Source organism: Lytechinus variegatus, chromosome 1 (genome assembly GCF_018143015.1).
Source record: "Lytechinus variegatus isolate NC3 chromosome 1, Lvar_3.0, whole genome shotgun sequence".
NCBI classification, from domain to species: Eukaryota; Metazoa; Echinodermata; class Echinoidea; order Temnopleuroida; family Toxopneustidae; genus Lytechinus; species Lytechinus variegatus.
This window is the reverse complement of record NC_054740.1, coordinates 38,994,163-39,020,698: the sequence shown is the minus strand read 5'-3', so window position 1 is coordinate 39,020,698 and position 26,536 is coordinate 38,994,163. Positions and strand designations below refer to the sequence as shown.

General features: G+C 37.4%; 1 protein-coding gene across 8 annotated transcripts in view; it reads right to left on the bottom strand.

Annotated features, from left to right (window-relative positions):
• LOC121413603 (nuclear pore complex protein Nup98-Nup96-like) overlaps positions 1–26,515 on the bottom strand; it is a 49,872-nt gene extending 23,357 nt beyond the window's left edge. For 6 of the 8 annotated variants that reach the window (XM_041606492.1, XM_041606517.1, XM_041606526.1 and 3 more), the window contains exons 1-8: positions 26,417–26,515; positions 20,137–20,247; positions 14,597–14,770; positions 11,251–11,403; positions 7,487–7,659; positions 2,337–2,444; positions 1,494–1,668; positions 252–451 (exon numbers count right to left, since the gene is read on the bottom strand). In XM_041606492.1, coding sequence (XP_041462426.1) covers positions 252–451; positions 1,494–1,668; positions 2,337–2,444; positions 7,487–7,659; positions 11,251–11,403; positions 14,597–14,770; positions 20,137–20,188 — 1,035 coding nt within the window. In that variant the 5' untranslated portion in view covers positions 20,189–20,247; positions 26,417–26,515. The other 2 variants (XM_041606500.1, XM_041606549.1) reach the window with 2 other exon arrangements.
• Positions 26,516–26,536: the final 21 nt, after the last annotated feature.

Sequence of the window (26,536 nt, the reverse complement as noted above, 5' to 3'; positions counted from 1 at the left end):
AGAAGTGCTTTAATATCAAAAGGGAAAGAATTTACAGATATCTGATTGCGATCGAAAACCCAATCAAAATAAATTTTAATGTAAAATCACAAATTCATCCAGAAGAACACAATGTTTATCGTATAACCTCAATAACCAAATTGTTTTAGGGTACAAACATTCAAATAAACTAGTATTGATTCTTAATGGTAAAAAAAGTACTACTGTAGGATGATTACCAAAGCTTAAAATGGGCTTTGTGAGTGAGTTACCTTTTGTTGGGTTGGGTTCTGGCCAAACAAGCTTGTCCCTGACGACTGTCCGAAGAGACCACTCCCAGCCGTACTGGTTGACGTCTGGCCAAAGAGAGGCTTGCTTCCAAACAGCCCGCCACTCTGTTGTTGTTGTTGCTGCTGTTGCTGGTTGTTGTTGCCACCAAACAGGCTGGTGCCAGTGCCAAAGGAGCTGGGAGCTGTTAGTTATGAAAAACAATTCAGAGAAACTGTATGTCAGCAATCATGAAAGAATATAATAAAAAATAAACTTTAAGGCTTAACAAACAAGAAAAGTTACCTCGAAATTTCTGGCTACCTAACAAAGCCTTAATTTTATAGTATGTTGAAAATAAAAGGTGAATTTATTATTTTAGGTCATCAAGTTATGCAGGGAAACAATCATAAAATATAAATTGCTTTTGTCGCAAAAGAGCTCAGTTCTTTTGGTCAACATTGCATTTTATGACATTTATCAACTTAACCTTGAATAATTTGATTCCACTTGATCTTATGAAATATCCTTGACTATTCTCAACTCATATCCAATGGTAAAAAAGAAGCCAACTGTATAATAAAGAAATTGCCTTCATACCTTTAAACTGCATCAACTAGTATTATATTTTAAAATTCAAAGTAGTGTTCAGATAATTTCCTGAAGGAATTTTCGAAAGAAATTTTTGAGGAGAGCCTTATTGTGTGAGAACTCTCACAAATTTTTAATTTCCTTTAAGATGATCAGAAGATACCCTCTTTTCTAACATAAACAAGTGGAACACTCTGACAGTCTCGCCTGTATTACACAATTCGATATAGCAGCAGTGCTGACTTTAAAAACAGCTATTGAATAATTATTCACAAAAGAAAACATTCATATGATAATAAAATACTAAAAATTGGGCAGGATGTTCAGTAATACTTCATTCTTATGTGTAAGTATCATGAACTAGGTCCATATACTTTCAAAGTTATGACATTTCAAAAACTTTACCTTGGTTTAAAATTTCAATATTGATTTCCCCAACATGGTATAAATTAATTGAACCTAAATGACCTTTGAACTTGGTCATTGACCTGAAACCAAGGCAAATGTTTAGTAATATTTGGTTCCTTATGTCCAATGTCCATATACATTCTAAGTTAAGATGTCATTTCAAAAACTTAACCTTAGGTTGCTCTACTATGTAGGTGAGACAAAAACACATTCTGATTGTAACAGACTACTTGGCAGATTATACTTACTGCCTCCAAAAGTGCTCTTGCTTTGACCAAAGTTGAATGCGCTGCTTGCCGTGGAAGCGGGTTGCCCAAATAGACTCGGCTTGTTGTCTGTTGAGGTCATTCCTGTTGCCCCTAGCAACCCGCCACCAGAGGATCCACCTTTCCGATTGGCCAGGTAGTCTTCAACTCTCAATTCCTGCAAGAATATTAAAAACAATGAGAAAAAAAATCTCACCAATTAGATTCAACGAATACTTTGCTATCGGACACACTTCAAATGATTGACTGGTATATTTTGTCATTGCATTCAATGAATTGGTGCTAGTCAAATAAATTAACACTTTCCTTTTCTCTTCCTGTCCTAATTTATTAAGTATTTATTGTAATGATTTGTAATTGTTCTGAATTTCTGTTAATATCTCTACTTGACTTATTCTTGTAATCACATGAAATGTACATATTCACTCATTTGTATTAGGATTTTGTGTTGATTCCTACATAAAACACCTAGAAACACTTGATAATAGTGCTATTATGACATATTATATGACACACCTCAAATGATTAATTATTGTATTATTTTTCATGTCAGTAATTACTTGGTGTTTGGTGTTAAAAAGATGTCTACTTTGCCATAGGACTCACCTCGTATGATTCATTGGTGCATTCTTTCATGGCAGCGTTGACTTGGTGTTAATTGATTTGGTGTCTGACATTAATCAATAAATGAAAGTGTTGCTATAGGACTCACCTCAAATGATTTATTGGTGTATTCTTTCATGGCGGTGTTGACTTGGTGTTTGGTGTTAATTGATTTGGTGTCTGACATAAATCAATAAATGAATATGTTGCTGTAGGACTCACCTCAAATGATTTATTGGTGTATTCTTTCATAGCGGTGATGACTTGGTGTTTGGTGTTAACATTGGTAGATGCACCATTTTTTACCATTGTATCAGAACCAGTGGTAGGCTGTAAGAAAAAATACATCGATCCAAATGGTTAGAGTTTAGTTCTGGTTGTAGAACTATTCACACATGACATCACATACATGTACAAGATGACACAAAGTCACACAATCACTCTTGTACATCTATAGTGTTCATTTATTACGATTGGAACCAACGTATTCAGATTTAACCATAACTGAGGGAGAGGGGAAATATTACATGGAGCTTGATAATCTTGCCCTTGAAATGCTCAAAGGAGCCCCCCCAAAAAAAAACAGATTCCAAGAAATCCCAATTCTATTGTGCTCATAAAGCTTGTCCAATGTTGTTGAGCATAAGTTGTGAAAAGAACCCCCCCCCAAAAAAAGATGAATAAATAATAAATAAATCATGAATAAAAAATACAATTGCCATGCAGGGGAGGGGGTGCTCCAAGCCCCACCATGACTCAAGTTAAAATAGTGAAAAGATATCTTCATTAAAGAGCAACATTCTGATTTCATGCAAAAATTATCTGTACATTGTAATCAATGAAACCTCACAAATTTCTTCAATAGTGTCTTTTTTTCGTCAATTATGCAAGGGACCACATCAGTGCCATTTTGGCCTGATCATGCAGTCAACTGGTGAGATCAAGAGATCTCTTTAATATGATCTACCAAAGTAGACAGGCCTACTTTGTTCAGGGATAAGGACTTTTAATTCAACTTCAGGCGATTCTTGTTTTATTTTTAATTGCAGAACATAATCCATTTGGATTCAAAGTCGGTATTAATCCGATTCAACTGCTTTGGTAGTTAAGGGAGGGGAGGGGTTGATTGTTCGATGTCTGATCAATTATAGGAAGCAGCCGCTATTAGGTGATTTCCTGGAATGGGTTCAATGTGAATTTTCCCTTCGGAGACACCATACCGACCTTGGTAATGACTTTGAATTAATTTCCTGTGCGTAATGTGATCTCCTAGCCTCTCGGCAAGGCAAACAAAGCCCAGCTTGGGGGCAGGATTTATTAAAGATCTCCATCTACATCCAAATTAACATGACAGAAAGGACAAACAGATCAAGATTTAATCAGGGGTTTTCTTTCGTGAATGTCTCCAATGTTAATCAAATTGCTGGATTGCCTGAAGTGATCTACCCTCTTTTAGTTTTATCATGGGAATTGATGAACGTGTGAATCTTCTGGAAGTCAGGTGATGAGATACACCAAAATGACAATTTTTTTTTTTTTTAGAGACTGCAATTTGTCCAGGTAATGAACCAAACTCCTCTATGTCAGCTTTAACACATCTTAAATCCATGAAATTGAAAAATGCATAATAAGAATAGCATGCTGTATTTCTTCACTGTCTTTTCTATACTACTGAAATCTATTTGTGTCTACATCATTCGCTAATGCTGCAGTCCCATTTCCCCTACAGTGTCCGCACGGTGAGTCGAATACAGTCATTTTTGTGGCTTCCTATATGAACCCCATCCAGGAAGCTGGTACAAAAATTATGAAAACAGCTTTTTTTTTAATCGCTGTTCATATCTTAGGCAGAATGTGACTGCGCAAGAATAGAAGCTGCCATAACATGTACAGTATATGGAAGCCTCCCTTATTGTATAAAGACATTGAACACATAATATCAGGTAAGAATATGCTAACCTTACTAATAAGGGTGTGAGTGATTACAAATAAAGAGCTGAAAAGGGGCTGAAGAGTGTTGATAAAAGCTGCCATACTTTTGAACAGATGAAAGCTAAAATAAGTTAAAATTTAAAAAAAAAGCTGAAAAAGGCTGAACTCTCACACACCTGTCCTAAATCATGATCAATCTTTCCGTTTTGTCACCTACCAATTTTTTTTCCACCTCACCCTTTCCCTTTTCGGCCCCTATCACCTAACAAAACTGTGTAAGAATTACACTTGCTTCCGTTTCATATATTTATCTTCAAACGATGGCTGGGATACGTCTCTATCAACACACATGAAGTGCATGAAAATGTACATTAATATACCCCACTGTACCCTTTGTTCTTAGATGCAAAAGTGCTATAATTGAATCATTTCACTTCTCATGACAGATATGGCAACTGTTGCTTGCACAACATCAAGTAAATTTATCATATCACTTTGTCTGATATTTAAATGTGGCAGGCAAAGTTCAAAGAGAAAGAGAGAGAGAAAAAATGTAAATATCAATGTTTGGACATTCTCCACACCCTAGGGTAGATCAAAGGCATGTGCCCATAATTCTACTTGTGAATAAACCAAATGTACATACATGTATATTAGAACCAAGTGGTCCCAGTAGTGCATATGGACTATACTCTGAAGTCCTGGGGGGTGTTTCATCATTATTTTTTGTCCGACAAGTTGTCAGATCTGACAACTTTCCTGGATTCTGATTGGTTGAGAAGCACTGTTACTACAATGTATAGTAACTGTCGGATAAAACAGGACTTGTTGGATAAAACGTCTGACAAGTCCCTTCATGAAATGCTCCCCTGTTTAAATCAAGCTATGGTCTGAATGCTGTGCTCTAATTATGGGATGCCAAAAGTATCCCATCGTCTAAGTTACAGAGTTTTCTTTTTTCTTTTCCTGTGTTTTAATTATGAGGAAAACTATTTTTAATAGTCATTATTCCAAAACTAGTTATATATGCATCGAGCACCAAATTGTTGACAAACAGAAACTGTACTAATTAGAGATAAATTTCACAACTGGCTATCCATATTAAATCATAACATTAGACCAGGGGCCCGCAACACAAAGTTTTAGGGATTATTGTAGAACATTTTTTTTTCAAAATAGTGAAAATCAAGCACGCAATTAATCACTAACCTTTGTGTTAATGGACCCAGGTGGGTGTTTCATAAAGCTGTTCGTTATGTTACTCATGAATTTACGCACAACTGGAACATGTTCTTAGATGGTAAGTCAGATAGAGATATATCATTTAGAACAAGAAATGATCACCAGTCATCATGAAATAATTTGCAACTTTAACACCCACCAGAGTCTAAATTAAAACTGAGATTCAGAACACGGCCAATGGGAATATGATCATTCCATATTCAACGGGATAACACTCTTGCAACCATCCCTAAAATGTCAGAACCGGTCGTTCCCAAAACATCCATGCAAATCAATCTACACAATCCAACATGAAAACTACCCCTATTCCTTCTCCATCCAACGTTATGAATTACTAAGAAAAAAAAATTGGAGTATTTGGAAGGGGGTTGTTGTATTCCCAGCTGTATTGAAGTCCCAGGCTGTAGCTAGTGATAATCTGATATCTGTATTGAGATCAGGCCGTGAGTCAGTTTTATAATGTTCTCATCGTCATGATGACAAACAGGAGGAGAGTCGGTTACATCTCGGATGACAGATGTTGGATTGTGAATGTTTAACATTCAGGGGGGGCATTTCATCAAGTGATTTTCACTGCTGACAGTTATAAGCTACTGGAAATCCTCGCACCTGATTGGCTATAAAGAGCATATCAGACATTGGAAATCACTGACAAAGCGTTTCGTGAAATGCTCCCCATGAGAACAGGGGTTCTCTGCCAAATTGAAACCTTTGTTGCGGGTAGAGGAAAGGGGAAATATGAAAGGATGAACATAAAATTTCAGGTTTTCTTACAATCGCACAAACTTGTGTATCAAACTCAAGAACAAATATTGAAGATGTTCATAAACACTGATGAAAATCTTGAATCATCCTTCACAATATTAAAAGACAGGTGGTGCACCAAAAAAAAAAAATTAATGACACTATTATGGTGGTTCAGTGGAAGAGTGCCAACCTCATGAACAGAGGTTGTGGGTTCAATCCCTATCTGAGTTATACGAAAGACTTATAAAAAAGTGAGCTTCTGCCTTCTTGCTCGACACCCAGCATTTATACTGGAGATGGGTAGTATTAGCATATTACCAGGGGTGGTATTCTGAGATCCATTTTATCTCAGATAAAATAAAATATTTTATCTCCGTTAAAATCAGTGATATAAAATACCCTTAAAATCTCTCCGAATTGGTATTCTGAGAACCATTTTATCTTCATTTTATCTCTGTAAGACACACCTATTTTTTAATCAATATCCAATTAGAAACGCGCTTTCATAGCTCTCTCATATCACTCAACCAATTAAAATCCATTCCGCCAGGAGGTGTGGCAAAGGGGTGAGATTGCGTCAATTTATTGACTTCAAATACGCTTGCACTATACGCTTGCGCGTCTTTACAGAGATTTCTTTTTAACTAAAAGGACAATACTCTCATCTTTTTTCGAAGTCTATATCGCATCTTTTCAAGCATCATTTCAAAGACAATATTAGTCAAGAAAAGTCTTATGAAATACTCTCTGATTGTACAGGAACAACGTTAAGGTGTTATTCTCAATAAATATATAACTTTTCGTCATTTTCATGTCACCATTTGGGGTTAATTCACCTAGAAATACTGGTGAAATCAACGTCGCAGAGATAAAATAGCCTCTACCCTCTTTTAATTTTTTTTTTTTTTTTCTTCAAAGTAACATGGGCGCAAGCACATAATCTGCGTTGCATGGCCAGATACGCTATGGGTATGTGTACGCAGGCATTGTTCTGTTGCGTATCATCTGTAGATACGCAAGATAAAATTTATACGCAAGATAAAATCTAAAATTTTATCTGAGAGATAAAATCTCATCTCAGAATACCAATTTCATTTTAAGAGATAAAATAAAATATTTTAAAGATAAAATGACCTCAGAATACCACCCCTGGGCTCCTAATGAGAAGTGAGAGGGGCAAGGCCATTTTTAAATGGGCACTTTCAGCTTGGGGCAAAGTGGCCTTGAATGCCCCAGCATTTCAAGGGCATAACAGCCAAGCAAAGAGGCATCCATTGCCATCGCCCTCGATTAATTTGAGCCCTGTTACTACGTTATGCAAGGCCCACTGGAGAAGCAGTTTCCTAACTGAAGTGATTACCCTGGGTAATAAAACATCATTAATTCATTATTATAACTTACTGCTTTATTCATTATTCTAACTTACTGCTTTATTTATTATTATTACTTACCGCAAATTTGATAGTGGTGCCATTCTGCTGCTGGGATGACCCAAAGAGTCCACTCCCCGTGGTCCCTCCAAAGAGACCCCCTGAGGGCTGCTGGGTGCTCGTCTGACCAAACGGCGTGGAGGAGGTCGATGACTGACCAAACAGACTCGTGTTAGAAGTGCTTGTACCAAACACTGTGTAGAACAAAACCAGCATACAAGTATACTACATTTTATTTAATTTTTTTGAACAGATATACAAAAAAGCAGGCACATAACATGAGAAAAAAGCAGACATACAAAAAAAAATCAGACATATGTACAATACATACATGTATGATGTACAAAAACAGACATAAAAGGCAGACATATACATGTAAATATAAAATACATTGTGAATAAATATCGAACTTTTTGTGTTTTGAAATGAGAAAGCAAAATGTAAATCAAGATGACAGTGCTCCTTTTAAGTCAACTGCTTGGCATGTTCTAAACAGAGATGTTGTCACTGCCAGGCAGAAAATCATCTGTTATTAACAGCAGTAATGAAAGTATAGAAAATTAGTAGTACAATGAATGAAGTTGAACAATGCATAATGCAAATGAAATGTGTTCATAATGGAAAGAGGAAATAGGAGAGGTGCAGAGGTGAAGAATTGTATAGAGACAGAATAGAGAAAACAAGAGATAGACAGAAAGGCAGACAGAAAGATAGGCAGACGAAAAGTCAGATTGATTGGGATTTATGGGAGAAATAGACACATGAGGTGAGATTTGAATTATACACATGTATATGTAGCTAAATACAAATTGAGAAATAATTATTAGATAAGACCATACCCTATGGGAGTTTAAGAGGAAATAGTAAAATAATTATTTTCCAACATGTGCATACAAACCCTTACTTTTAATAAAACTCAATTCTGAAAGGTCAACATGTTTTATAACACGCAGATAAAAGTCAATGGTCTATAAGTCAGAAGGACACGCTTGCTGAGCACAGAGCAATCAGTCACAGATCAGTTCCATGACGATGATCCCTCTTTAATTTGGCCTTTCCCTAGACCCGAGGATGGTCGTCCCATAGGGGTGCTTCCCAAGGAGAAGTGGCAGATTGACAATGTGGATCCCCCTACTTACTTCAAGGATGCCAGACGGATACTCAAAATCGCAGGATCTCCTAATCGCATCAACCCGCCAAGGGCAATAATCATTTGAGTGGGGGTTCAACAAGAAGACAAGAGAGAGAGAGAAAGAGAGAGAAGGGGGAGATTAAAAGGGGTTCCAAAAAGAAAGAGGGAGCGAAAAATGTATACAAGAGCATAAGGAGGGAAAAGAAATAAAATGAAGGGAGGAGCAAGGGAAAAGAGATAGAGAGAGGGAAAAAGATAAAGGGGGTCCAGCAAGAAACAATGAGTGATAAACGTGTGTAAAGACAGAGCATAAGAAAGAGGGGAAAGGAATGAAGGGAAGAGCAAGAAACACACACAAAGAGAGAGAGAGGGGGAATAGAGGTTGTCCAACAAGAAATAGGCAGTGATAAATATATATTTAAATATAAGAGCATGAGAAAGAAAGTAAATAAATGAAGGGTACTACGAGCATGAGACAAAGAGATTTAGAGAGACAGAATGATAATCCAAAGAGAAAGAAAGAAATAGAGAAACAAACAAAATGAGGGATATTAAAGAGACAAAGAGAGTGAGAAAGAGAGCAAGAGAGAATTAAAAAGATAGAGGGGTCTAGCAAGATAGGGAGTGATATGGAACTATTAAAGAGACATGAGACAGAGAAAGAGATATAAAAAAAAAGCAAAACTTGAAAGACAGAGGAAGAAATGAATGTGGGAGTTTTGAGACATTGCCATGGAAATAAACCAAGACACCCAATTCTCAGTCCAGAACTTGGGAGGTTCAGCAGTTCATATTGTCTGCCAGATTCTGTCAGTTAAGCCTGAAGAAGAATCAGTTTCAGATCATTTCTGAAGCGATTGGGTGTACCGATGTCAAGCTATTTCCCTATTTGGACTTATTAAAAACAAAGAGTTGTTTTCAAACGGTTTTGAAGGAATTATGCAAACATGAAAAGTATTGAAATAATAGTGCAACCACCCAACAGTGATTTAGGTAGCCATTGCGTCAATGACAAAGAAAAGAGTGATGAACAACAAAAGTACATCTCGAAGATACAAATCTCTTGCTTGACAAATTGATAGTACAAAATTTGGCCGACGTCACACATTGATATCATGCTGCTCTCCTTTGATAATGAAAAGAGAAGTGACAAAAATGACATTTCTTGTACGTGAAGTAGGCATGGGACTAAAATCCTGGCTACCCGGGTCCTGCCCGCTGCCCGGAAACCTCAGGTACTTGGGAAGAAAAATCCAATACCTGATACCCGAAATAGCATAATTCCAAAACGTGACTTGAATATCCCAAAATGACAAATATCCCCAATATTTGATCAAATACCAGCACATCAACGACAGACACATCATATTTTATGCAGCAATCCTCCGCAATGGCGAAGACAATTAGCGTGTCAGCGGTTGAGAGTTTGAGACGTTATGGTGCCAATGAAGGCACAAATTAATTTCAACAAAACAGTCAGATTTTTTACAAAAATGTGATTGTTTTTTCCGCTCGTTTAAACTATAAAAAATATTTTTGTGATAAGTATCTTCACTTTATATCATTTAGATCTAAATGATCTTTTCAATGAAAAAAAGTATTGTTTTTAACAGTGTTAGATTAGCATTATCTTCGGAGTATTTCTAGCCAATCATGGGGTTGCTCCACTAGTCATATTTCATGCAACATGATTTTCGGGTACCCATGTAACCCCCCCCCTGAAAATTACCTTGGGTACCCAAGACAAACATACCCGAAAAACCTAGGCCTGACGAGAAGAGAAAAATTTGTCTGTTATTTCTCCTGAGGTCAATTGAATATCTTGATGGCAAACATCAGCAGTGTTGAGTAGGTGTGATCATTAATAATAGGGGAGGGGTGCTTTCCAATGAGTCCCCCCCCATGCCTGTTATTTCTCCTGATGTTAATTAAAATCATTTGACCATTTGAGGGGCACTTTACAGGCAGTCCCATCCCCCCCCCCCCCGGGCCTGTTATTCAAATTGAAATGAAAGTTTGAATATCATGATGGCAAACATATAAAGCAATATTGAGTGGATATGAACCTAAAGATTACTGAAAGGGTGCTTCCCCCCTCCCTCCCCCCCACCACCCTCCCATGGGGCCACAGCACAGCTATAAAAACCTTAACCTAGTGGGTTATTCATAAAGCTGTTCGTAAGACACGAATGACTTTACGCATGACTGGTGACCCCTTCTTGTGCTAAATGATACATCCCTATGCCATTCATTTAGGACATAACATGATCCAGTTGCTCGTAAAGTTGTGCGTAACTTTAAAGCAGCCTGGATACCGCCTTTTTATTGCCTGAGAGATGCTACATATATGTTGATAGTATCATTATCATTGGGTGATTTCAAGTTCAGTGCTGACCTCTTGGTGTTGGTGTTAGGTCAATTTTTACACGATTATAACACCAAACGTAGAATGAAGATGGCCCCAAAAAGTCACTCACTAGTTGTTGAGGTGTCAATAATGTGATCTGGATCAGTTTTACAAACTCTGAATAAGTTTTGGAGCTAGGGGAAGCAATCCAAATTTCAACACCAACACCAAGGCCAACACCGGACTTGAAATCACCCAGTGTGTTTGCAAGAACTGCTAGAAAAAGAACTCAAATCTTGTACTTACGTGGTTTGTTGCCACCTCCCGCACCAAAGGCGGTGGAACCCCCGAAGGACGTGGACGCAGAGGGGGTGGGGAACAACCCACCTCCTGTACTGGTGCTGGTACCTCCAAATAGACTACCGGATGCACTTGTAGATTTACTCCCAAAACTGAAAGCTAAAAAAAAATTATACAAAATAGATCAATTATTATACTTTATATCAGATATATATATCTTCCAACTCCAGAAAACTTGAATACATGTACAAATATGGGGCAAGACTCTTTATGACACATGTAGTCTGTGTAGGTGTAGGGGTTCACAGGTGCATATCCTACTGCTAAAGAGCTCTTGAACAGAGCCATTCACTTATCGCCACACCAGTATACTGCATGTTATAGCAATTGAAATTGAAAAAAAACAAGCTGAAACAAACAAAATTCTGCACTTTTAAAATGTTTGGCAACAATTGGCTAAAACTTGATCCAAATCTGGGTAAATTATAACCACCACTGTGTAATTTTTCACCCAACACACACACACAAAAAAAAACAAGTTTGTCAGATTCTGACCAATATTTGTGTGGACAGTATGTTGTCCAATATGTAGTTAAAAGTTTTGCCTATAAAATATTTAAGTTTGTGACAATAATTACACATCTCCCAGGTTTTAAATTGGGGGAGGACAATCCAGCTTCCCCCTCCCTGTTCTCACTCTTCCTCTCTCTCTTGTTCTGTCTCTCACTCTGTCTCTCTTTTTCCCTCTCTCTCTCTCTTACACTGTACTTTGAGCACATCTGTGGTTTGCCTTTTCAAGGCATGAATTCTTCGAAGGGAGATACCCGATACAGTGTCTAGTGAAATCCGTCAATCGAGAGTCGGGTCGCTTGGGACAGCCCCACACGTCACAGAACATCAGCACTCTATCAACAAACATCATCAGCACAGTCCCCCTATTCTGGGTTCATAAACATTGCAACATTTTCTATTCTTCTCTTGCCGACAATCAACATGACTGTACTGCACACGAGCTGCACAAGTGTTTTGTGAAACATCCTGTCACTGATTTTTCACTGACAAAATTTGGTCTGAGCCAATCATGTTCAAGGATTTTAGTAGCTTATACATGTAACACTTATCAGTGAAAATTATTACTTGTTTCATGAAATACTCCCCAGGGGAGTGTTTCATGAAGCATCTTGTCAGTGAAAGATCTGCTCTGAGCCTATCAGAAGCTAAAGAATTTCAATAGCTTTTAAGAAGAAGTCAGTGGAAATACACCATTTGTTTTATGAACTATGCTCCCCAAAATCTGATACATGCTTTTAGTGACACCATGAAAAGTGCAAACTTTTCTACGCCATGAACAGACAAAAAGTTTTCTTTTCTTTTTTTCAAAGAACAGGGGTTGTTGGGAGGAGGTATCACAGGATCTTGAAGACTAATGGGTCACTGTAAGAATCTTGTGATCAGTTGCTATTTTCAGTACCTAAATCACAAGCCATGAAGTTTTAAAAGTAATTGCAACTTTGTGATTGATTTACTGCTTCTTGAAACAAGAAGTGTAGTCTGATTTGCTATTTCTAAGAGATAAATCAATTGGAAAATTGCAACAGAATATTCACAATTGATTGCAAATGTTTTCTTGCAACACCTCTAGTAAAGCATTCATCTTAGATATTCATCCGAAGTGTGTGCTTGTATTAAAATAATTAGAAATTTACAGGTGGCTCTTTTCTTGTTTTTTTTCACATGTAGATATAAAGAACTGCTCTTTAATAGCCCAACACCCCTTCGGCCTGCACACACCCAATTATGTACATGTAATTCTACTCCTGAATTAAGATCAGCTTAAGAACTGAAATTATACAATGAAATGAAAGTTAAATGTGCTCTAGGGGATTTTCATTATCTATAATTTCTTTCTCATTTACCACTCATGTACACCTACTCCTAAAGACCCCCCCCCCTCCACTTTTCTTTCCTATGCCCTTGGCAATGCTCAACAAAGTGCACGCTCCTTTGAAAAAAATGAATATGACAGGTGTGCACATTTTTGTTCGAGTTAAAATCACATGAAGTGAATTTTCTTCATGACTTTGCACTTCCCGCATCTATCAAATTTGTCCCAATACCACAATAATCAAATTAGGGTCGGAGACCCGATTGGCACATGAGGATTACGGCCATTGAGTAATTGAGTTAGAAGCATGTATTATGCAATTAGATGTTTAATGGCTTGGATTCTAATGAATCATCACTTTTTCTTTACTGGGCTATTAACCGTAATGAGAGTCTGGAGGGGAAGCTTTAACTTTCCCCCCTTCTCTTTTATTGCCCCCCAAAAAAAGAAATTGGAATATCCCATGAATGTGACAGAAGCTGTAGCAAAGGAAATCATTAAAACCCTCACATCAAATGTCCATCTGCAGGGGGGGGGGGGGGCAGTGAAATAAATTTCTACTTGGTCTAAACCCACATTGTCTGTTTTCTATTTGGTCTCATCCCAAATAGTCAAAAACCTAGTTTGTCTACAACTAGTTAGCCTACTATTCCATCTGGTGTAATTGCCACTTTAATAGCCTGTTAAACAATTTCTCTGATTGCTAATTGGGATATCAGAATATATCAACTTGGTCTATCATTAGAGTAACTGAGTGAAAATTAATAAATAGATAAAGTGTAAAAATAAGACCATCTGGGAATTATAGACTAAATGACAAGGGGGGTGTTTCACAAATATTGAAGTATAACTTAGGTAGCACTTAAATGCCGATGCATACATGATATGCAATGCGCAGTAGCGCGCATCGTCTTGGCAAGATCTGACCAATGCAGTGATGTCTTATATAGCGCATGCAATTAGACATTTAAGTGCGACTTTCATGTATTTAAATCTTTGTGAAACGCCCCCCCCCCCCCCCCGTTGACTTTTGGACCAAACAGTAATTAGACCAAATTGAGAGTAGACAAAGGTTTAGCCATGATGTTATCAGACGATCTGAGAATGTGACCTTCTGTTAGTATACCAAGTGCATATAAACTGTCATTGATTGGTCTTATATCAGAGAAAAGAAATCCTTGTAGTGAAAACTAACTTAGAATCAGAGTTTTGTTCATTTCTATTCCAGAACAAAAAAATCACTGTGTTCAGAAATAGTTTTAGTTGAACTTCTACTTTTTTTCTCCTTATCATTCGCCAAGATTCCTAGTGAATAATGCCATAACCTTGTTGTAGCTTGGTCACTGAACATTGTGATATTCAACAATGAAACAAATAATACAGTTGTCAGATATTATTGATGTATTGTCAACACAAATTTTGAAGCACAGTATGAAAACTTGTCTTGGCTTTTAAAAAAGAACCTACCTGTACTGCTTGGCTGTCCAAACGAACTGGTTCCCCCGCTGAACAGTCCACCTGAAGTCGAAGTACTAGGGTTGGATCCAAAAAGTCCTCCTCCTGCAGGGGTGCTTTGTCCAAAGGCATTGGGGGTCCCGAAGCCTCCGGTAGCAGGCGTGGCCCCACCAAAGCTGGTATTCCCTGGAGGGTAGAAGTAAAGACCAAGATCAGAGAGGTGTCTGGGGATTCCCCCCATCAAGCCATCGAGGTAAAGCTCTGAGGCTTCTTGGGAGAGGGGATGAAGCATCCTTCCTGGTTTTACAACACAGTTTCCAGGACACTTCCTGCAGTGTTGCAATCGCTGCAGGTGCTACAATAGATGCCCCTCAAGTCATCATCCTTTTACATTTGATAAAAAATCTTTACAGTAATCAAGTCCTTCATCAGGAGAGGTACATGTAAGCTTCTATAACACACCACAGACCAAAGGCTTTCATTTTACAAATAACTTGGCATTTCAGTGCCACACAGTATCAGAGACTTCAGAGTCCCTCCGGTTTAATGAGTTGGAGCTATCGTAATATAATTTTGATATTTCCTCCTCTCAAGAACTGTAGCATAAAGGTTCTCTAAAAGCACTAGGTGAGAACAAACAAGAGCTTGATCCAGAGCTGGCTAAACGGCACATCCTACTTGACTGACGTCGAGGCAGACAATCCCTGAAAAAAAAGGTGGCAGGAGAAATGGGGAACATCCCCTGCACACTCTCCCTCTCCAGTGAGTCCCCGGCATGAAAATGAATCCACAAAGATAAGCCCCGTGTCTGCCTACGACCTATGGCTGAATCAAGGACCCCAGGGGAATGCCCACACGTTATTCCCCCACACCGTAACAGCACAGGTTATAATTACGCAACTAATTCGAGGTGACTTCTCAGTTTACATTTGCCTCTCACCACTGGTCCCGCGAGTCTACAGCTACCCAGCCAGTTAAAAATGTCATGGCACTTCCGCCAATGATCTTGGCAATGTTTTGCCTGCCCTGTTTCTCTGTCTCTTTCTCTCCCGTCTCTCTGTCCTTATCTATGTTGCTCTGTCCCTCTCCCTTTCATTTTCACACTCTCTCTCTCTCTTTTATACATGTATCTCTGTATCCCTTCTCCCTTGAATTTCCTTCTTTGTCTGCACCCCTTTTACCCCCCCCCCCTCCTTTTTCTCTCCCTCTATGTCAGTAAGTCCCCATATTATTCTCCACATTCTCTACCTTTAACCCCCCCCTTCTCACCCAATGGAAAGGGGAGGGGTTACATGTACCAGTGCATGTACAGTACATGTAAATTGTATGGGGGGGAGATCATTGATAAATTTACTGACAATGAGTAAAGATTTTGACCCAATAACACTTGGTTCATTTCGCAATATATTGCGAAATGAACTGCAGTAATATTGGGTCAAAATCTATACTCACTGTCAGTAAATGTATTTTTTTATATTTTTTTTTTTTGGGGGGGGGGTTATTAAAAATTCATTACTTTTTCTTTAAAAATGGACTGTACATGTACCTGTGGAGTAGTGTTCTGAGAAAGCATCAGAAGAGGGAGTGCATTTTTAAAAGGAAACAAACTTATTGACTCATTTTATCCACAAGTAATGCAATACATTGCAGCTTGAAACTTTCCTGCAATTAATGCCCTGGTAGAGTTTTGTGAAAAATACAGTAGGCGAAACTTTAAAGTGTCGTAATTTTTTAATTTTATATCTGATTCTGATGAACTTTTCATGCTTGTCTGATTTTTCTCTACTACAATAGCCCAGCTCCTGGTCAAGCAAAATCTTAAATTATTTGAAGGCTACTCTATTAACCCTATCTAGGCCGGGGTATTTTGGGTGTTCATATGGCCGGGGGGGGGGGGGTGGGGGCTCCCAGGCCCCCCCTTGAGATCTCGGCTGTCGACCGCGCGATCGCGCCAAAAATTGGCAGGCAGGTTGTCTGCATAGTAGTTTTTTTCATGAGAATTGTTATTGAGTAATTACATGTATGCTAATTTATGCGTAATTACTATGCGAAATAATACTTTTTCCTCTAACTCCATAAATAAAGCTTTAAATGTTCTAATTCTTGGCATAGAAACTCTTTGTGGTGTTCTTAGCTAGTTTACATGAAAAAAAATGTGATATCAGATCAATTTCTTATGTATTATATTGTTTTTTGCAATTTCTTATGTATTTCTTTGTTTTTTGGACCCTTTGTTTTTCATTGTCTTTTCAATGAAATTCATTGGGGACTCTTCTAAGATCATAAACAGCATAAAATACATACATTTAGACCAGCAAAACTAGAAATAATCATACATTTATGATTTTGGTTGAAAACACAATTTACATTGACTTTGTACACAAAATCATGTTTTTGAGCAATTTTTGGTCTGACATGCACTTTATACATAACGTTGCGTAACTTCGGAACCGCGTACCCGGGTGACGCAAAATTGGTCTCAAAAGTTGCGCAAGACTTGAAAGTAAAAAGTCAGCGAGCAGCGCGGTCAAAAAAATTTGCGCGACTCGTTGAGGGGGGGCCTAGATAGGGTTAAAGGAAGCTGGTTGATTCACAATTTGACAACATAGTAGGCTACAGTGGGCGTTTTCACGTCCGATATTTGGTGTTGGTTTAATAATCGAGTGTGAAAATGCTGCTACATGTAGATCGAACTTCAACACCAAGCTCGGTTCATAACAGAAGTATACATATATATCAATGCACTGTACATGTAAGTTAACTACATGTATCATGATTATTTATAGTTCATGACAGCACGCATCCACGCTGCATGCACTGCCAATCATCTCAACGAATAGTTATACATGAGAAGTCTGGATGGCAAAAGTGTAGAGAAGGTTCATCATACAGAATGCCAATGCTAAAATATTACACAAAAACAAGTTCAAGTATCTGAATATTGCTCATTAAAATCTACAAGTATTTAGAAATCATAAAATGTGCAGGCCTTCAGCTTCTCAATATTTATGAACATATATGGCTTGTTGTAATAGAGGGGGGGGGGGGCAAATGAGTAGAAATTTTCTGCCAAGTTTAAAAAAAATACTTGAACTTCAAAGGTCACTATCATAGAAGCCATTGCCAAATTTTCAAAAAAAGGGGGAGGGGCCAATGCCCCTTCAGCCATCCCCCTCCTCCTAATCTGCCCCTTCTTGTGACCCCTCACCCATGCTGATATGCAGGAAATTTCTAATGACAATCATAAATGTGACTCATGACATGCATGCATGTTTTCAATCATCAAACCTGTGCATTTTGGGAACAAAAATTATGACAAGTGGGAAGTGGCGGAAAAGATGGAAACTCACATTTTTACTGGAAAAACAACAACACAAACCACAGTAAACTCCCATCAGATTTTGTGCATACAATGTACACACACATATGGACATCACATGTGTATGAGAGCAGTATTCTTTTTATATTACATGCATGTACATTATTTCTTTTATAATCAATTGATCTCATATACATGGTACACGTAACATGCCAATAGAATCAAATTATCAAATTGGCACATACATGTATGTGAATAAACATTTGTAATTGTATAGGCCATGCATGCAGCAAAACCTTGATTGATACTTTACTCCTATTTGTTCTGCTTTTATTTAATAAACTTAATTATTGTCAGGTTGAACTTCTTCTTTAAAGCAATTTTGGGCTAGCACGTTGTGAATATCGGAACCACAAACACCGGCTCATATTTGTGAAACACTTCAAAAAGAAAAATTCATTTCACGTGCAAGCTTTTCATGTTACAGATATTGCACGAAGGGGGTCATAATGCCCCTCCCCCACACCCCTGGTCAATTAAGGTTAGAAATTTAATTCATGTGAAGTTTTCAATAAGAAGAAAATTCATTCCCTAAGTAAAACAAGTCAATTTTGAAAGTCTTTGGTCAAACTAATTTGAATTCTTCATTTCATTGGTTCGCGAGTCTCTGCTACAAAAATCACCAACAGGAATCATAAAAAAAAAATGTCTTGAAATAAATCACTCAGGCTGATTGTCAATACACTCCTGACCTTTGTAAACCAACTGCAACAGAGTGTGAACTTGCCAAAATCATGCCAAAAGAATTTTACCTCCTCAGAAAAATGGTCATATCTCATCAAACCAAACACCCCTAAAACTCAGATTTTGTATACAGGTGTATAATCCAAATTCCAAGAGTGTTGAATGACAATTTATTCCATACATGTAGGTGGCATACAATAGATTGGTAAAATTGACATTCAAGAACATCACTTGTGCAATCACACTGTCTTGTCTTTTGACTATTAAATGCAGAAGCCAGAAGGGCAATTCCACAAGATGTGTATGTACATGTACATCTGACCCCCTATACATGTACATGTATGTGGGACCTTCATGAAATTTTCTTTCTCCAATTTCTTGGTCTTTTGACAGTCTCCAATGCTGTCAAATGACCATGGCTTGATCGGTTTAAAAAGTGAAGTAAGACTTGAGAAAAATGTGGGTCAGATGTACAGAAAGGTTGATCATTTTATGGAAATGCAAGTTTTCAGGCAATGTTTTCTACAATCAGTCAAAATAGTAATATGACATCATCTTTAAAAAATGAACTTTTGGAATATCACTTTGTTTGCAAGAGTGACTATTTTTCTCTATTCTAGCAGAAATTTGATTTTTTTCAAGTTCTACACTGCTGGAATTCCAAGTTAAACTGTGTGCAATTTCCATGCCAGAGTCAACGCAGACCTAAAGTTACCTTAAACCTAAAATTTTATCCTTACAGGTACTCATTGAAATTCTTCTCCATTATATATCAAAAGTTTGTGCGGGCACATTGATCAAGTTTTCAAGCTATTTTTTTACAATTTTTGTTAATCCATTAAAAAGCAAAATTTATTCTCTTGGAACAACTTATAATGGGTTTTGGGGTTGAGGGTCATAACTGACAGCCACATGCAACATGTGTCCATATTGCCCCAATTGAAATTCCCCTATATGAATGCTTTTGGGTAACTTTTTTTTCAAGAGAGGCCCCAAGATCTGTGACATACAGTATCCCATAATATTTACATACTGTACACAAATTCAGTATTCTAAACACACACCAATATTGATATCTTCATCGAACATACCATTGCTTGTTGCCTTGGTGGGCAAAATAGTAGCCTTCAAATGTAAGAAATGGCCCTGAAAAAATCAACATTAAAAATAATAATAGCTGGATTTATAAAGCGCTTTTTGTCTGAGGATACAAAGCGCTACGATTATTACCCCAGCTTTAGCTCGAGCTACCATCACTGGCTCTCAGTGCATGCAAGGAATTACTCCTGCCGGGTACCCTTTCACCTCACCTGGGTCGAGTGCAACACAGTGTGGATAAATTTCTTGCTGAAGGAAAACACGCCATGGCGAGGATTCGAACCCACGACCCTCTGTGTCAATGGCCTATTGTGAAAATTAGAAATAGCCCGGAAAAAAAGTATTAAAAAAAAAAATCCTACCCTAATGTGCATTAGTGGTACAAACTTACCTGTCCCAAATGATGATGTCCCCCCAAAAGGGGTTTTACTTCCCCCAAACATTGCACTGACTTTTCTCCTCTAGATTGACGTTGTTTTCCGCTACTAATTTAGAATAAAACCTAGATGCAGGAGGAGGAGAAAAAAAATAGAATAGAAAAATATCAATTTACATTTTTTTTCCATTTACATCTATCTCTTAGCTGATCCCTCCACTTCTTTGGAGATTCCAGGGGGAGGGGGGTGTTTCACAAGTCGCACTTAAATGCCAGCGCATACATTATATTCAACGCGTGATAGATATGCAGTACTGTGCGTCCTCATGACACGATCTGACCAATGTAGTCAAGCCTTTCATACCGTACACAACTCAGTGCGACTCTCAGTCATATTTAAATCTTTGTGAAACACCCCCCTAGATTCCAATGAAATATACATATGATCTGATACTAGGAAATTTAAAGAGACATAGATTGGGAGAGATGAATTTTGTAAAGAAAAAAAGACTATGAACTTCACATGACAAGCAAGGTGGATTTTAAAGGACATGTCTACACCAACAAAAAGTTGATTTGAATATTATCCAATGAAAGTAAAAGTTTTGACAGAATGTTACACTTGAGTGAGAACTGTCCATTTTTGTAAAGCTCGCAGAGTCAAGGGGAAGGGCGAAATCAAACTTACCATGCGATACATTTTTCCTACATTTCCCTTGCACTTTTAGTCAATTAAGATAAAACAGATACATTCAAGCATTTTTAAACAAATTTTTCCACCCAAATTGAAATTTCAACACTTAGTAAGCACAACTTTTACCCTTTTTGTGCCAGCTGGATCTGAGGACATAACTAAATCTGAACAAAAGTTTACATTAGACATCTCCAGCACTATTTCACTAAGTTTTTACTATTCAAAGTGGGTTGACATTTAATTTTTCATATAATAATTGTTTCTCCACACTTGTCCCAAGCTTGACAATGATTAACAAAATAAAAATCAAGCCTTATTCATTTTATGTAAATCACAGCTCAGTGTAAATAAAATATCGTCTTGATGGCCTTGGTGTGTGGGGGAGTGGGGCGGGCGCAATGCACTTTTCGAAGTGTATTGGGCAAGGAAACAAGTTAAGAGGTCAAAGATATCTTCAAACCAATTTTGCTTGCTAAATTATATGTGTTCTTCATAATAAAGGTTTACTTTTATTCGCATACATGTACATGTAGCTATTTCAAAGTTCTGCGCAAATCATTTTTCACTAACTTTTCAAAAATAAGTGGTGCTCACTCAAGCGGAAATATTTTTCGATAGTTATATCGTCATTTGCTTAAATGGATCTGTACCAATGATAAAATGTGGAAAAATCTTCAGGATATTACAAATGTATAATTTTACAGGATTTCTTCAAAGTGTAAACTTTTTTTTGATACGCACTGTAGTTTGGGCAGCTTGATGGAAAACGAAATAAAATGTGATGTCATAACCATTCAATCCTGAATTTTTTATATTTTTTATCATGCTCTGTTTCGTATTTTATTTATTGTATAATGTATAATGATTGTTTGTTATATGTACATGTACAAGAAGTTATGAAAATAAAAAACCATTGAAAGAGAAAAAAAATAATATTCTTACTTTACACAAAGTTTCACTTTTTTTCCATGCTTCTATCAGTCTCAAAATTGGTGATTTAGAGTGAACATGAAGTTCCTCACACGTATAAATAATTTGCTGCCGATTTCAAAACATGGCATGCGAATGCGAGAGGTACCAGGTCAGGTCCGAGTTCGGACCCTCGCGCATGCAATGTTTTGAAATCGGCAGTGAATTATTTATACGCGTGAGGATCTGAGCATGATCGGTTCATCACGGACGGACATTTGATAGATTTTGAAAGTTTTGAAGGCTTGTAACAAATTAGGAATAAGATGAACAAGGTTCCTTTGTGTTTTATAGTGAAGGGTAGGACAAAGTATGCTGAATGATGAAAAAAGTTTGTTGCCATGGTTACCTACAAACATAGGTATCCACTAAATGTGCCATATCACGGACGGACATGATAGAAATGTGGTTTTTAGAATTTTTGTACATTTTTATTGTTTCTATCTAAACAGCTTTACATGGACCAATAATTGTTAATGCAACTAACACTCGGGTATGTTAGCTTCTATGTTCAGCATATTGAATTCTTAACCAATATCAAACTTCTGAGAGAATTGCAAATATTTTCCATCACGGACGGACATCTCGGACGGACATCACGGACGGACACTATCAAAATACAATGGAAGAACTCTGTAAGAAGTTCTTAATACTTTTTTGGGTAAACAAATGCTATTGTATTGATGATTTGTACATATTTTAATAATATTAAACAGTATTAGTGGCACAATCAAGTTGCTACAACTTCAATCAAGTTGCTGCAACTTGATTTAAGATGTAGCAACTTGATTTCTATGCTAGACCCTGGGGGGGCCACTTCCATTCACGAGTGGATACCATGCGCGACCATGGGGTCTCGAAAAGCACCCTAATCACGTAATTTCCATATTCTGAAAATGCACCCCTTAACAAGTATTGGCGTGTGAAACCCTACCCTTAACAAGTATTGGAAACAAAACGATACTCTTGGCAAATATTCCCTGAAATTAACCCCTAAACAAGTACAGGAATGTTTTATTGTTCCGGGTCCTTCGGTCGTCGGCTTTACAGTAGTTTGGTTTAGTACGATCCCACCTTCTGCACCTCGCGCAAATCGGACTCTAAACACGAAGTGTTGGGGCAAAAAGGACATCCTTTATAAAACATTTTAATTTTGTTTCATCATCCCCACAAATTCGACCCTAAACACGTAATTTCCTAGTGAAATAGATACCCTTTTTTCATTATTTTTGTGTTTTTGACACCCTTATCACGTTACGTACGTAACGTGCCCTATCGTGAAAAAGACATCCTTTTTACGTGTTTTTTGGTCGCGCATGGTATCCACTCGTCAATGTAAGTGGCCCCCCTGGGTGCTAGACGCACAGTATAATCTAGACATACGATTGCTCTAAACACAGTTCTTGTCAAAATCGAATGTAAAGAATATTGTCTTTTTAAATTGTAGAATACTAGTAGGTTCAAAATCCACAGCTAGTTGATTAATGATCATGTTGATTCAAGTATTTTTTTCCAAGAGCAAAGATGTTTTTTTTTAAGGTCCAAAAACTAAATTGAAAAGATCAACAGGTTGCTGATCCTTATGCTTGTTTGTTGGATCAACACTTGTCAGGGGCTCTCTTTAAATCCATCTTTTGCACATATCAAAGCGGAGACACCCCATAACATCAACAGCCCTCATGTATTTAGGCCCTGACCGAATCCAAAATTGAACTTGATATTCCAATCCAAAGCTTATTAAAACTTCTAAACACTGCAGTGCAAGCTTTATGCATTTTCACAGTTTACCAGATAAGCGATTTGCTTAAAATTAGCTCCAAAATGGACTTCGAAAAAAGGTATTCATGTAATTTTCACAAACCTCAAGACTGTGATGTCATGTTCTCTTAGAAGCATTGTGAAGCCATAGGTTTGCACAGTATGGAAAAATTGATTTTTCTACTTATCAGATTATGCATTGCATTCTACTTCTTCTCCATCACTTTCTGCAAGCTTGAATTGGTGAAATCTACAGCTTTGGAATTGTTCTTGCCATACTTTGTTTCCCGCTTTTTTGGCATATACATGTACATGTAGCTTTTCAACTCTATCTGCATTCCAATGTTTTAAAAAAAATTCTGACAACAATATAGCCCCAATAACGGCCAAACAAAGATATCACAAAAAATTGTGAAGAGTTGTAGGTTTATTCCATTTGAGTTCTGAATAATTCTCAGAGCCATTTTTCACTGCAGTTAGAAGCTAAAATTAAATTCATAATCTACTCAGCAAAGTTTCTCATTTGCATATAAGAATCTTTCCACAAGTATTTCACTCGTCCGTCCGTGATGAAATTAATGTCCATCCGTGATCATTTTGATTGATTCATTATATGCATAAAATGTATGGATTTTAGCTATGTTCAAATAAAATGATGTACAGTGTCCAGTGAAATACTTCTACACACTTTTATTTCTGTTTTTATTCTGATAAAGAATAAAAAGCTGAATCCATAGACATTATCCTAATAAAAATGATCACGGACGGACATTAATTTCATCACGGACGGACGGAAATGTTAACATCTACAAGGAAAAATTATTTCCCATATTTCTTTCCTGCTAATTTATGTTTAATGATAGATAAATGTTCAGAGTGCAAGACCATTAAAAAAAATTGGAGTAACTTTGAAAACAATAAAACTAGAGTGAAATGAATTTGAGTGAATTAACTTTGTCCGTCCGTGATGAAATTAATGTCCGTCCGTGATCATTTTTGATTGAGTTTATGATATGGATAAAATGTATGGATTTCAGCTATGTTCAAATAAAATGATGTACAGTGTTTAGAGAGATACCTCTACACCTTTTTATTTTTTATTTCTATTCTGATAAAGAATAAAAAAACTTTTCATCTTTTTTTCCATCACGGACGGAAATTTCAAAATGGAAATGTTAACACCTACCAAAAAAAATTACTTCCCAATATTTTTTTTCTACTATATTATGTCTGATAATAGAGTAATGTTCAGAGTGCAAGAACATCCAAACCAAATTAGAGTAACTTTAAAAACAATAAAACTAGAGTGAATTTAATTTGAGTAGAAATGTCCGTCCGTGATGAGAGGTAGCAGCACCCCCATGAATAAAATGGACTATTCCGGTACTTTCGGAATCATCAATCTTCATGAAACTTAGTTTTTTGAAACCTGAGATATCAAAGATTATTTTAAAAGCAAATTTGATAAAAGTACCTTAAAAAAAAATTTTCACCTCAATGCGAACCCTTAACCGATCATGCTCATCATCATGTTGGCTACCTTGGGCGAAGTTTGTGCAGGCTCCACTTCTCTACCGCTACACTATGCTTCACCTACCCGAACTTCTTCTGGATGGTGAACTCGATCGGATATTCCGCGAGACCGATCGCATGCAATGTTTTGAAATCGGCCATGAGTAATATGTGTGAGGAAAAAGATACTGGCCAAATCTTACCAATGTTTAGGATAACCGGAGGATGGACATGGAGTGAAATATGGGTTAAGAGTTAGAAATTAAGCTTTTTTTTCTCGTTATATTTTTAATTTTAACAATAAACCACTTTTTGATCCCACCTTGACCTTTGTCACTCAGAATATCCGATCAAGTTCACCATCCCGAAGTTCAGGTACATGTACAGGTTGAGCGTAGTGTAGCAGTAGTGAAGTGGAGGCTGTGGAGCCTGCATGAACTTTGCCCGAAGTACATGTTGGCTCTGACTAAATCACTAATTTTGAGACTGAAAGAGGCATGGAAAAGAAGTGAAACTTTGTGTAAAGTAAGAATATTAGGCCTAGATCTATGCAGTATGCCTAGTTTCAATTGTTTTAAAGATCATAATGTTGCATGAATTTTATATTTTCCCCCCATAAAATCCCACCTTTGTCACTCAAAATATCAGATCGAGTTCATGATCTCGAAGTTCAGGTAGGCAATGGTAGGGCCTAGATGGAGCGTAGTGTAGCGGTAATGAAGTGGAGTGGAGATGCACAAACTTCGCTCAAGCCAAGGTAACCTAACAATTATGATTACAGTTAAATTCAGGTCACACAACCATCGGCATAAAAACTAAACTTCTTCTTCTTCCAGGCTGGTACAGTCCGCCACTGGCGTATTATCGTACCTTAACTAAATTAGGCCTAGGCCTACTGCTTGGATTCGGATTCTAAAGTTTAGAATCCGAATCCAGGTAGGCCTAGTAATTTAGACTAGGCCTAGGTCTAGGCCTAAAAAGTAAACATAATAGGCTATAAGTTAACACTAACAGCCAGGTCACTCACCCTACGCAGATCTCGGCTAGCTCTGCTCAGCCAAGTCGTCAGTTACAATCACTTCTCACCCTCACAGACACAGTCGACCAGTTAAACTCAACTGTTCAAACAACAGTCATAACAGCTCGACAGTGCAGTGTATCTACAATACATTGGCCTCATCATGATTCGGCCTCATCACATGCATCATGAACTCGCAACTTTCAAAAAATCCCGACGACGGGCGACAACAAACTCATAATTTGATTGGAAGTTTATATTCTGAAATTTATATACTGGTAGAGTACCAAACGTTACGCCTGCGTCATCTTGCTTCAATACATAATCTACAGAAATAACCTTACCAGAACAGAACTTGAAGTCAAAATATCCAGTTTAATCTAGCCTCATTTCCGTCTGAATCTGGTATAGGGCCTACGGTACGGTACCGTATATTGCGTTTTTGTACACATGTAATCGTATAC